Source organism: Gouania willdenowi, chromosome 22 (assembly GCF_900634775.1).
Source record: "Gouania willdenowi chromosome 22, fGouWil2.1, whole genome shotgun sequence".
Lineage (NCBI taxonomy): Eukaryota > Metazoa > Chordata > Actinopteri > Blenniiformes > Gobiesocidae > Gouania > Gouania willdenowi.
The window spans coordinates 10,203,369-10,215,955 of NC_041065.1; the positions used below are offsets into that span (position 1 = coordinate 10,203,369).

General features: G+C 39.3%; 1 protein-coding gene across 5 annotated transcripts in view; it reads left to right on the forward strand.

Moving 5' to 3' along the window:
- Positions 1-12,587, forward strand: part of stxbp5b (syntaxin binding protein 5b (tomosyn)) — a 53,106-nt gene that overhangs the window by 27,195 nt on the left and 13,324 nt on the right. For all 5 annotated transcript variants that reach the window (XM_028437451.1, XM_028437454.1, XM_028437452.1 and 2 more), the window contains exons 10-19: positions 42-196; positions 305-377; positions 1,716-1,863; positions 2,544-2,611; positions 2,723-2,763; positions 6,111-6,331; positions 6,514-6,698; positions 7,441-7,566; positions 7,739-7,890; positions 11,002-11,064. In XM_028437451.1, the coding sequence (XP_028293252.1) occupies positions 42-196; positions 305-377; positions 1,716-1,863; positions 2,544-2,611; positions 2,723-2,763; positions 6,111-6,331; positions 6,514-6,698; positions 7,441-7,566; positions 7,739-7,890; positions 11,002-11,064 (1,232 nt within the window). The remainder of the gene's footprint in view (positions 1-41; positions 197-304; positions 378-1,715; positions 1,864-2,543; positions 2,612-2,722; positions 2,764-6,110; positions 6,332-6,513; positions 6,699-7,440; positions 7,567-7,738; positions 7,891-11,001; positions 11,065-12,587) is intronic.

Genomic DNA, 12,587 nt, shown 5'->3' on the forward strand with positions numbered 1-12,587 from the left:
GTTAAACAAGCTATTAAAACTGTGTTGTCTACTGGACCCAGGGACCCATTCATGGTCCTGTCTGGGGGCCTGTCCTACGACACGGTGGGGAGGAGAGCCTGTCTGACTGTGATGCACGGGAAGAGCACCGCCGTCCTGGAGATGGACTTCCCTATTGTTGATTTCCTGACGCTGTGTGAAACTCCATACCCCAACGGTGAGATGCTGCGCTGCGAGACAAGCTGACCATTGATTTGCTGATGTAACAGTAAAACAGTGGAGGAATGCCAGTGCTTTTCTTAATTGACGTTGTCTTGTTTGACAGACTTTCAGGAGCCTTACGCCGTGGTTGTCCTCCTGGAGAAGGACTTGGTTGTAATAGACCTCGGACAGATTGGGTAACCTTTCACCTCTGTTTTGTCTCTTCATTGGTATTTTAAATTTAAAAGATTATGTTTTTATTTTCTTTTGTGCAATTCCTTCACAAGTCAGAAACATGAACCAAAAAACACAAATTATTTAAACGATGTTCTGACTACTACCATCCAATGGCATGTAGGATAACTCCAATAACCAGGGTTGAGGTCAATTATAATTGTAATTGCAAAATTAGTACATTATGTCGCTGTTGAAATCATAACTGAGTTGTAATTTAATTTAGATTTTTACCTTTTTTAATTGTAATTGGCATGGAAATGCTGGTCACCGTAATGATAATTAAAAAATGTAATTGGCCCCATTGACCATCATCTGTGTCTGCATCTCTTTAATCACAGTATAGTTTGTACTAGGGGTTGTGAAAAAAAATTGAGTAATCGTGATTTTTCTAATAGTGCCAATTATCAATCGATTCCTAAATTTCCAAAAATGTCAAATTTATTGCAACGACTAACATTTGGTTTTAAGACTGCAGACAGAAGAATGTGACAGAAAATGGAAACTATTAATCCAAAAATATATTATTTTAAGCAAGTATTTATTGTCATTATCAATCTTTAAAATGTATTTATCTGAGGTATTTTGTAAAATAGATTTTTTTTTCTTACTTTGGCTATTATTCTGGTCATCCTCGTAATTGTTTCTATTATTGTTGTTGGTAAGGGGTTTATTTATTACTGCTGTTACTTTTGGTTTTGGCCATCACTGTCTTTAATGTGACTTTTTAATTGATTAATTAATAAATATTTATTAGCTATTAATTCATTAGTTTTTAATTATTGCTATTAATATTATTTTTTTTTGTTTTTTGTCTGTTTTTACCATACCTTTAATTTTCTGTTTTTGCACCTTTACATAACAAAAATAAATAAATGCAGAAATGGATGATTTAGCTTTTTCAAATTGTAATACAAACCAGGCGAGTCCTCCTAATTTAGATGTTTTAATTACACTATAAAATATTGAAGGTGCTGTGAGGTGTTACTCAAAAGCAGCAGCTGATTATTAATAGTTAATAATCAAAAATCAAATTGACAATCATTTATAGTCAAAAATCGGCTGATAATCGAATCAAGGCGTTAATAATTGGAATGGAATCAGGAAGTTGGGCAGATTAACCATCCCTAGATTGTGCATATATACTGTATGTTGACACGACATTGACCCCACCAATGAAACTGTGCTGACCCCAATTTAAGAACAATCAGTTCTTGGGATTTATTAGTGGTTGTGTGTTGGACAGGTTATGCTATGTCTGATTTATTTCATGTGTTTTTCCATGTGTGTGAATTTGGCAGGTACCCCATATTTGAGAGTCCGTACCCACTGAGCATCCACGAGTCCCCGGTCACCTGTGTTGAGTATTTTGCCGACTGCCCCTCTGAACTAATCCCTGCACTTTATTCTGTTGGCACACGGCAAAAGAGACAAGGTTACAGCAAGAAGGTAAAGACCTCGTCAAGACATATTGCCAGACACACACACAAACACACACAATTGCGAGACACACACACATCTCAAAACACGCCCTCACCACACACAAGGTATTTATAATAAAAAATGTACTGAATGAGTGAAATAAACCAAAAAACTAAAGCAAAGTACACAAAACCACAACAGAAATGCCCAAAAATATACAAAAAGGCTCCAAAAACACATGAAATCACTCCCAAAAAACATATATTACAGAAAAATACACCAAACAACAAAAATATGAAAATGACTCAAATTACACAAAACTAAATATTTATACAAAAAAATACACAAAATGACAACAGAAATGCACAAAACTACACCACATTACAGAAAAATACACTTTATCATGTACATGTCCCATAGAATTAAACCAGGGAAATCGTACACGCTATTTTACTTTGCACCCACAAATGAACCCTTTTATAACACTAGAGAGTACAGAGTATGTACACCTCTTTGTACATCCAACCTTCAAACACATTCTCATTTGGCCATAATTGACAACTCTATTTAAGCTCCCACTATATAAATACATACTTCCAATGGCACTGTACTAGTATTTACAAAGCAGTTCAATTGTGTGTTTGACAGGATAGATGTATTCTTTTTGCATGCACTGATTGTGATTTTTTTCATTATTACTACTACAGGAGTGGCCCATCAGTGGTGGAAACTGGGGTCAAGGAACACAGAGTTACCCAGAGATTATAATCACAGGGTCTGTAATCACATTATTCACTTAACACAGTTCCTGCCTTCATTTTATTCAAACTCTTGCTGAATTTGTTCAATTGTTCACAGTGTTTCATCTGTGTTTCCCTTCAAACAGACATGCTGATGGAACGATTAAATTTTGGGATGCGTCTGCATGTGAGTAGTTTGTTATATGAATCGTACTTACTGCTTTAGATCAGTGGTTCTCAACCTTGAGGTCGCGAGACACTGGGAAGTGGTCGCCAGATGCCTTCAACAAACTATCAATATTTTCTGAACAATTTGAGGCCATTTTTGCTTATTTTTACCCTTTTTTTGCAACTGCACCAAACTTGCCATATTTTAACCGTTTTTTTATTTCTTTTTCTTGCCATATTTTTGCTATATTATTCCCATTTCTGACACTTCTCCATCAACTTTCAATGCATTTTTTGCACATATTTTCCACTTTGCAAAGGAGTCTTGAAGTCTTATGAGTCGGTTCCTGAGGCTTATCGACAAAGATTTAGAAATTGGGTTAAAACTGAAGAACAAGCTAATGTAGTTTGTTCAAGATCTGTCTTCCAATTTTCAGCGTTGGTGCTCAGCTGCTAAAGTTCATACTTTGTCTTTGGTCTTTGTGAGCTGATAATACTGGAGCAGTTTAAAAATACTATCCCCTGTGGGCATTGCTACCTATATAAATGAGCAAAAACCCTCCTCAGCACTAAAAGCAGCAGAGTTGGCTGATGATTTTGTGTTAACTCACAAGTCCAGTTATATAGGAGCACATTTTGGCAGGGATTCACAGATTGTCATTAGTAATATAGGGCACTCGGAAAATGTCACACAATGTCTAAGACCTAGTGATGTTTGTAAGACTGGGTTGCCAGGTTGGATATGACAAGTCCAGAATGTGTAACTACTGCTGTGTGGAAGATCACTGGAAAGCCCAATGTCCTCTGTTAAAGCCTAACTCAAACCTTCATGCTTCGTCAATGCTTTGCTCTAATGTTTCTGAATTGCCAGTAGATGGGATCACTATGGTGTAAGGTAATGATTTTGCTAGGTCTCATGTGTGGGCTGATGTTCCACCATCACCTGTGGTTGTTTCCAGACCAATCAAGCCAGCTCCTCTTAATCCCATTCCTACCACTAGGCAACCTTTTGAGCATGTAATTGTAGATTGTCTGGTTCTGTTTGTGCTTATTTGTTGACAGTGATGTATCAGACCACAAGATATCCTGCAGCATTTCCCCTTTGCTCACTCACTGTGAAGTATGTGGTTAGGGCCCTCACTCAGTTTGGCATACCACGTGTCATACAGCGTGACAAGGGTTCTAACTTTACTTTGCGTATGTTTAAACAAGTTCTGAAAGAACTTGGGATTCGGCACAACCTTGCATTACCTTATCATGCTCAGAGTCAGGGAGCGCTGGAGCTATTCCACAGAACATTAAAATCCATGTTGCGTTCTTATTGCATGGAGTTGGGCAGGGACTGGCAGGAAGGTTTGCCATGGCTGATGCTGGCAGCCAGGGAAGTACACTAGTTCAAGAAAGAAAAGGGTTCAGCCCTAATGAGTTGGTCTTTGGCCACACTGTATGTGGACCCCTTGCAGTTCTACAATATGGTTTTCACAGGAGACTGTATGCAACTGTTAATGTAGCGAAGAAAAACCTTGAGGGTACTCAAGTTGTTCAGAAACGCTTATATGACTGTAAAGCTTAACAACGCTAGTTTTGTCCTGGAGAACAAGTATTGGCGTTGTTTCCTGTGCAAGTTTCCCCATTCTAGTGTTTGCAGGTCCTTACACTGTTGTGAAACAGGTGTCTGACCAAAACTACGTAATCTCTACTCCAAATCAGAAGAAGTCATCACAACTGTGTCATATCAATTTGTTGAAGCCATACTACAGCATGCATGTGATGCAACAATTGATCATAAAGTGGATGCTGACCTTGCGTTGATGGTTGAGTTGGTCTTCACAACCGTGGCTGTACCAGAACAGTTTAAACATTAGACACATCAAAGGCAAAGATAACATTGTCGCCAGGATTGGTAATGTCAGACACCTGGGCCCAGTGTGCTGAGGGTACTTAAGCTCCCAGACTCCTTCACTCACTCTCTGCTCCAGCCTCCACACAGGTACATACCAACCTTAGTTTGATGTGGTTATGTTAGGTTAGATTAGGTTTTAGTTTGGTTCACACCTTACAACACACATTTTATTCACTCATGCACAATTACACTGCTGACTCTACTGATATACACACTCCATAATGTAAATATCTAATTTGGATCACTTTGATGGAATTTGGTTTAATTTGGCCTAATTTGGTTTACTTTGATGGAATTGAAGATAATTTGGTCTAATTTGATTTATTTGATTTATTCAACTTGAATCTTTGAATTTTGCTTAGTTAAACAATAAAGATTATGTTGCCATGTTTGCCATGGTCTTGTCTCCCTTTCTTGTTGTTGTGACCTTTCAAGCTGGGTCATGACACAAGGCATTTTCAGCACTTCTAAACTCTTTCCACCACTTTTTTCACCTAATGTCAGATATGTTGACCCATTATTGGCTGCAGCGGAGGTCTGCAGCCAGGACCTCTTGAATTTACCGGTGGCAAAATTAAACGGGTTGATGAACTGACCAAAAACCGCCAATATGTTGAAGCGACTCATCACGGGCGATAGAAGTGACTGCAGTCGCTACAGTCGCATTTGGTGTGAACTCACCTTTACAAGTGTTTGTGTCTCGTGAGCTACTCTTTCAGCCATTTATTGAAGCTTGCCTTTCTCACCGTGTAAGTAAGCTTTTATGAACCAACTTGTAAACAGAGCTGTGCACGAGGAAAACTGCACGCTCTCTCGCACTCGATTAATAGGTGTTCCCTCTTGGGAGCAGGTAGTCTTGCCCATGTGCATTTTTTCAAAAAAATGAAGAGGGCGTTTCTTTTCTAAACTTAGGGAAATCCTCCTCTACGCCTCTACTTTTTCTGTTCGTTTTTGGCCACTCTAATTTGCAGCTTTTAACCAATTTCTGTGGTTTTTAACTTCCCAATTACCACTATTTTTGGTCACTTTTATTTTACCCATTTTATTTCTGATTAAAACAAGGATGTACATCTATGGCCAAAATAATACTAAACTTCCTGGATAACAGTGGATATTATTCAGATAAATAAATGTGGTTATCACAGATTCATTGAACAATGGACCATCATTTTTGCTGACTTTATGGATGGGCCCCAAAAAGTTCTCCCCTTATTCCTCCTTATAGATGGCCCTGTCTCCACATGACTTTTCTTCAATGTTTATGTCTGTGTTCAACCACCTTCAGGTACAGTGGGGGTCCCCGGTCTCTGGAACCTTTATTTTGGGAGTTGCGGGTTGAAAAGTTTGAGAACCACTGCTTTAGCTAATGATATGCTAACCAGAAGTTTGAATGGAAAGTTAAACTCTGTGATGACTGTGAATCGTCCTACACCTCAATATATCTATTTATTTTTCCCTCACAGTAATGCTTCAAGTGCTGTACAAGCTGAAGACTGCCAAGGTGTTTGAGCGGGCTCGCAGTAAAGAGGAGAAGCCCAGCACGGACATAGTGGACGAGGACCCGTTTGCCATCCAAACCTTGTCCTGGTGTCCTGAGAGCAGGATGCTGTGTGTGGCTGGCGTGTCGGCTCATGTCATCATTTATAGGTTCAGCAAACAGGAAATCACCACTGAAGTTGTTCAGGTACTTAAAGGTCAATCCAATACTAAATATCTCAGACCATGTTTACATTTAAAAACTAATAGTTTTTATTCCTGATGACATAGCTTTTTTTTCTTTCATTGTGTGAGATCATTAAAAGTTAGGATGTACAACCCAAAGATTAAAAATGTTGATGTTTTTTTGTGTGTGTGTCTCATCTGTAGCTGTTAGAGGTACGAATGCAGTGTGAGTTTAGCGAGGTTGATTCCCCGGACCCTGGAGGGGAGCAGACCCCCACTCTGCCATCCTCCGGAGCTTCCTCCAGCCCTCAGGAGTCTGAGCCTCCCACGCAGCAGTCGACAGGCAGCAATTCGTCAGATGGAGCCCGAGATAATATTCCATGTCTGCAGTGAGTCTTTTCCTTTATTCATTCATTGTGGAAGTATTTTTATTAGTAGGACGAACACGTTATTCAATCTCTTTCTGATCACTTCACTGAAGTTTCATCTAAAACGCAAACAATAAATCATTGTGTAAAACATTTCTATAATGTTTAAACTTTGCATTGAAATGATTTCATTTGATTGATAAGTGGAGAAAGTGATATGCAAAGTAGCATTGGCAGTATTTTGCCATATTCTTCCTCCTTTTAATGCCTTTTTGCTACATTATTCGCATTTCTGCCACTGCTCTATCAAATTTCAATGCCTTTTCCGCACATTTTTTCCACTTTCAAGACATTTTCAGCACTTATGAACCCTTTCCACCACTTTTCCACCTAATGTCATGTATGTTAACCCAATATTGTCTCTTTTAACCTCTTTTCACCATATTTCATGCTTATTTTTGCCAATTTCACCACATTCACAAATGGTCATGCCCATTATTTGCCAGTTTAAAGTAATTGTTCCTACTTTTTAAATTACATTACCCCAACTCCCATTCCTACCACTTTTAAGCCAATATTGACACTTTTAACCCTTTTTCACCACTTTTTCTTTCCATTTTATGGCGTGACTAATTTGCAACTTTTCACCAATTTCTGTGGTACAGTGTGGGTCCCCGGTCTCTGGCACCTTTATTTAGGGGGTCGCGGGCTGAAAAGGTTGAGAACCACTGCTCTAAATGATGCCGTTCCCTCTCTGATGCAGGGTGCGGAGCTCCCCACTGAAGCAGTCTCCTGGCTACCAGGTGGAGCTGGTGATCCAGCTGGTGTGGGTGAGTGGGGAGCCACCACAGCAGATCACCAGCCTGTCAGTGAATTCCTCCTACGGCCTGTAAGTCTGTGACAGCTCATATTTCAACCTGACATTTCTTTGCCGTCTTGTTTCATAGACTGATAATGTTCCACTTGCATCCTGTTTTATAAGAATGCACTAAACATAGCTACTGTTCACAAAGCCAGTCCAGGTTCCAGTGTGAAGTTCCCTGATCTCTGTTGTCTTTCAGCGTGGTGTTGGGAAACGGGAATGGCCTGGCTGTGGTGGACTACCTCCAAAAGACTCTGCTTCTCAACATGGGAATGTCGGAGCTCTACAGCCCATCAGACCCTTACCAGAGGCAGCCTCGCTCCCCACGCAAAACCCGGCAGCCTTCAGGAGGTGAGATACACTGGTTCAAATCACTGTCGAATTGATTCTCCATCTCTGTGTTCCCAACTGGCCCGACTCAGAGCTAAGGGTGTAAGAAAAAATCGATTCTGTGATATACTGTATATCGCAATAGTTCACTGCGCGATCATCGTCGCGATCCAAATTTTTTTTTTTACATTTAATTGCGCTAACATATGCACGCCCGGTCACTTTCAGTGAACCACATCACCCCAACTCGGAGTGTTTATAACACGGGAAGTGTTTTGCATTGTGGGTGGGCAGGAGAACCAGCTACAAGAAAACAACAATATTTTAGAGTTGGAGACGGGGCGCGGATAATCTTGGACCAATAAGGAGGTACTCATCGATATACTCAATACTAAAAAGGGTAAACTTAGGAAACTGTCTAGTAATCACTTCCGAAGTTCACATGGCAGACAGAAGATTTTAACAATAAAAACCTCAAAATAATAATAATTATTAAGGTAATTGTGCGTTAGGTAAATTTTCCTCTGCTGGTCTCTGTCTGGCCTGTGACAGACTGACGTCCTATAAAAGGTGTACCTGTTACTGTATTTGCCTGATTTGAGCTAGTAAAGACACCAGCAGACGATGACAATGATGAATGAATATAGAGCAGTAACATTTGAGGGTGAATGAAAACCTAGTAAAGGGTTCAGCTTGGCTGTGCCTCGGTCATAAAAGCCTTGAAAAGAAATAAATATTACACTATTGTTTAATTAAAGGTATTGTGGACGATGCTATTTTGGCTTCAACTTCCGGGTGAATCATCTTAACTTTTGGTCCTGACTTCTTTTGGGAGACTAGCACTAGACGGAAAATAAAAGGTCATTCATTTGACCTTTAGGTAGCGCGAATGGAGCGAACAGTGCTTCACAAAGTCAAAACAACAAATAAAAGCAGCCATACAGCAACAACAAAAAAACACTGCAAAGGAATCAAACTCACCTAAATTGTAGTACTTTTCTCAACACTTCCGAACTTTTAGAGATTGGGACGTAAAAGTTGGTGGAGCTTTGACCTGGAAAGAAACCCCAACAATTTTCCCCTTTTTTATAGGCACCAGACTGAATACTTCTAACAGTTATTGTTTTTAGTTTTTTTTTTTTCCTATGAAAGCACAAATGTGCTCAAAGTTTTTTTTTTTAATAAGTTGCCCTTTGTTTTAAATTGTTGTTTCTGTTGTCCATAATTGAATCCAATAATCTGTATTATTGCATGTTCAACTAACTTGACAAGTAAATCTGTGCAGTATTCGAGGAGTTTTAAATGGTTTTATATTCAACAGCAGTCTCTGGGACTTCCTGCTGTGTTGTTCTTTGCACTGTTGCTTTCAGCTCATTTCTGTCTTGTTTCCACTGCTGGTCGATAAAGACGCTCCACCTATGAAGTCTTGCATGTCCAGACTTTCTATCTTGTATTCAGAGTCAGTGAAAAAAGTCTGCTCGTCTCCTTTCAGTAAGTCGTTCTGCATCAGGAGTGATTAGTGCTATTGTTCTACTCATTTAGTGCCACACCCTGGTTTCAAACGGCACCCTAAAACTTCTGATCATTTTTAATGACAAATCAGCTTTTATTTAATCATCTGAGACACTTTCCAGGTCGCTGTAACAAAGCCAGGGTGTGCACGTCTTAACCTATTCTACCTGCCCAATTAGATAAATAGCAGTGAACCCTTAAAGGGGACATATCATGGTTTTAAATCCTTCCTTTTTACATATAAATCATACAGTTATCGTCTATACAAAGCAGAACTGCAATGCTTGGGTCTGAATTCCTCATTATTATAGCTCCACAGGCCCCTTTTCTACCCCTTTTCTGATGTGCTTCTGAGAGCAACTCGTTTTGGTGCGTTTTAAATGCAAATGAGACACTTCATACCCCGCCCCCTCTTCAGGTGACACTCGGTTCAACTCCAGCCTGCTCGGCCATTTTTGTAGTTTGATAGAAGAGATACGGCTATGTAGCGGCGCAGAAAAAGTTTATTCACACGTTATTTACAAAATGTCAACAACAGAAGACTTGTCCATCCAGCCTTACATGTTCCAGCCAGAGTCAGACCCGGCGGAGCGAGATGAAAATGAAGATGATGAACCTGCAGAACCCTAATAAGTGAGCTAACACAAGCACCGAGCAAACGCTAGCGCCAAGCTAACGTCACGAAATGCATTTAATACAGTCTTTTTAAAAGACAAAAACGGCAAAATGAAATGACTAATGAAAACTTTAGACTTAAATTAAATCACGTAGGCCATATCATCAAGGATCTAAATCGAGCACACAGCGCTAACATATGAAGACGGTGCAACTGCTAATGCTAACAAAACAATGACAGGGACGTCTTATCATCACACTTTTTAGCGTTATTTACAGCTTACCGAAGTGCTCTGTTCGTCATCTCCAAAGATAGAAGGAATTGAACCCTCAATCAGACAAAGTCTTTCGGCAAATCCTTCTTTATACTGGCGGAGGTTGCAGAAGCAGTCATCCTTGAAGTGCTTCGCACACACAAAAATGACCTTACCCACAGATGTGGGTACATTTCCGTGAAAAATAAAACTCAACCAGGCACTTTGAAAAGGTTCTGATGCTGGGAGATGGTGTAATGAAGCATGTGGGTTACTACATCCAACAACCGAACATTTTGACTTATCCTCTCGTAACTTCGGCATCCTTGAGCTTGGACTACAAAATAAAAGCGAGAAATAAAAATGGCGGATTGCTCGAAGAGTTGGCAGTTCCGCTGCAAATACTGTGATGTGATAGTTCAAAAAATGTAATAGAGAATAGAAAAATCGAAACAGATTGAAAAATATGAGCAAAACAGAATATAAAGATATCAACGGAGCATCTGAAGAGACTAATTTGATTTTTTCTGTACTTCTAAGCACTCTAAATATACAACAAAATGAATTTAAGGGCTAAAAAAGTGGATTTAGCATGATATGTCCCCTTTAAGCCAATAGGTTTAATGCTACATCTGCTCCTTTTTGAGTACATTCTATGAGTAGCTATCCCCGCCCTGTGATGTAGGAATTACCCTTAGGATAGCTGAGGTCTTTCCTTTGTGTTTTTAATTAGAGGTCTGTGTTCCCACAGCTTTGTGTGATTCCAGTGATGGAGCCAACCCCTCAGAGGAACGCTGCAAATCCCCCAACTCAGGTAGGCCGTCCTGAACACCCAGAGTCTCCAACTATAGCACATTTGTCAAACTCAAGGCCCAGGGGCCAAATCTGGATCTTTGGATCATCCAATTCAGCCCGCAGGAGGAAGTAAAACTGACAAAGAAAACATGAATCATTGCGTAAATGGAACTCAACAATATTTGCAGGGGCTCACAGTTTACCTGCATGATTGCAGTCATTTTTAATGTTAAACTGTGAAAAAAACAAAAAAAAATATTTCCCTTAATTGAATAGAAATTGGTCACAAAATCTAGGAAATTTAAAGCAGGGTCTCCACGGTCATGACATTCCTTCAAAAGTTATGGAATTTGGAAAAAACAATTTTCCAGTCTTGGAAAGTTTTGGACATATAGCCTATTTTATTTTAATGTTCAAAATCCAACCTTCGCTATTACTATAGGACGTTTGGCAAGTTCTTTAACCCTAACACCTTGCTTTGGGTAAAAGTGTCTGCTAATTGATTAATGTTACATTCAATAGCTGATGCATCGTTATTTAAAAAATATTGTAAAATGGGTGTCAATGGCATTGTACGATGCTATATGATCGATAAGTGAGGGAAACAACTTGCATTCCCTGTGTTACATCTTTGCTACTAACCATGGCACACTGTCACACCTCTGTTACACTAGTACACTGGAAAGGCACGCTCATTTTTGCTCTCTAATGGTCTTGAATAGATCTTAGAGGGTCAGAACTAAGTCATGGAAATTTGGTAAAATATTTTGGAAAAGTTTTGAAAAATCATTGTGGAAAAAAGTGTGTTAAAGGGATTATCCATTGTTTTTTATAAATGTGGCCTAAAACCTTTGAAATGTCCTTATTAGAAGATCTATGCCTACCAAAACGCATTGTTTTGCACCAGATTCATTTTATTAACTTTTAAAACAGAGACTACTTTACCGTTTGAGAGTTTGTGCGCCGCCATGTTGAAATGACATCATTGATGAAGAGAATCGCCCCTTTTAGCCTATTGAGTTCTATAGGAGTGGAAGCATTCTAGATCATTTTGCAGCTTTTTTAGTCAAAATGACAACTTGTGCTGCTTTGGGTTGCTCTAAAAATTAGTAAAAGTTAAAAAAAAGTCGATGTCACCCTCTTTTGTTTAACGAAATTTGATAAACAAAATCTGTGAGCCGAAAAAGTCAGTGAACGCATGGGGCGACAGTTCCAACTCTGCTGTTTCATGGAAGCCATGAAGCCATGAGCTTTGTGCATGTAAATAGAGGCAACCAGGATCGGACTGCTCATTAATGCTGACCTAAGTTATATCTGTCTGCTGCAAAGAACTAGTGTCCTTGTCAGAAATGGTTGAAGGTTTGGTTTAATGGTTTAAGTCTGTTTTTTTTTGCTCTTCTTCTCTTCGGATTTTGTTTATCAAATTTCGGTAAACTAAATATGTTTACATCAACTTTTCTAACTTTTACTGATTTTTAGAGCAACCTAAAGCAGCACAAGTTGTCATTCTGACTGAAAAAACTGCCAAATGATCCTAAATGC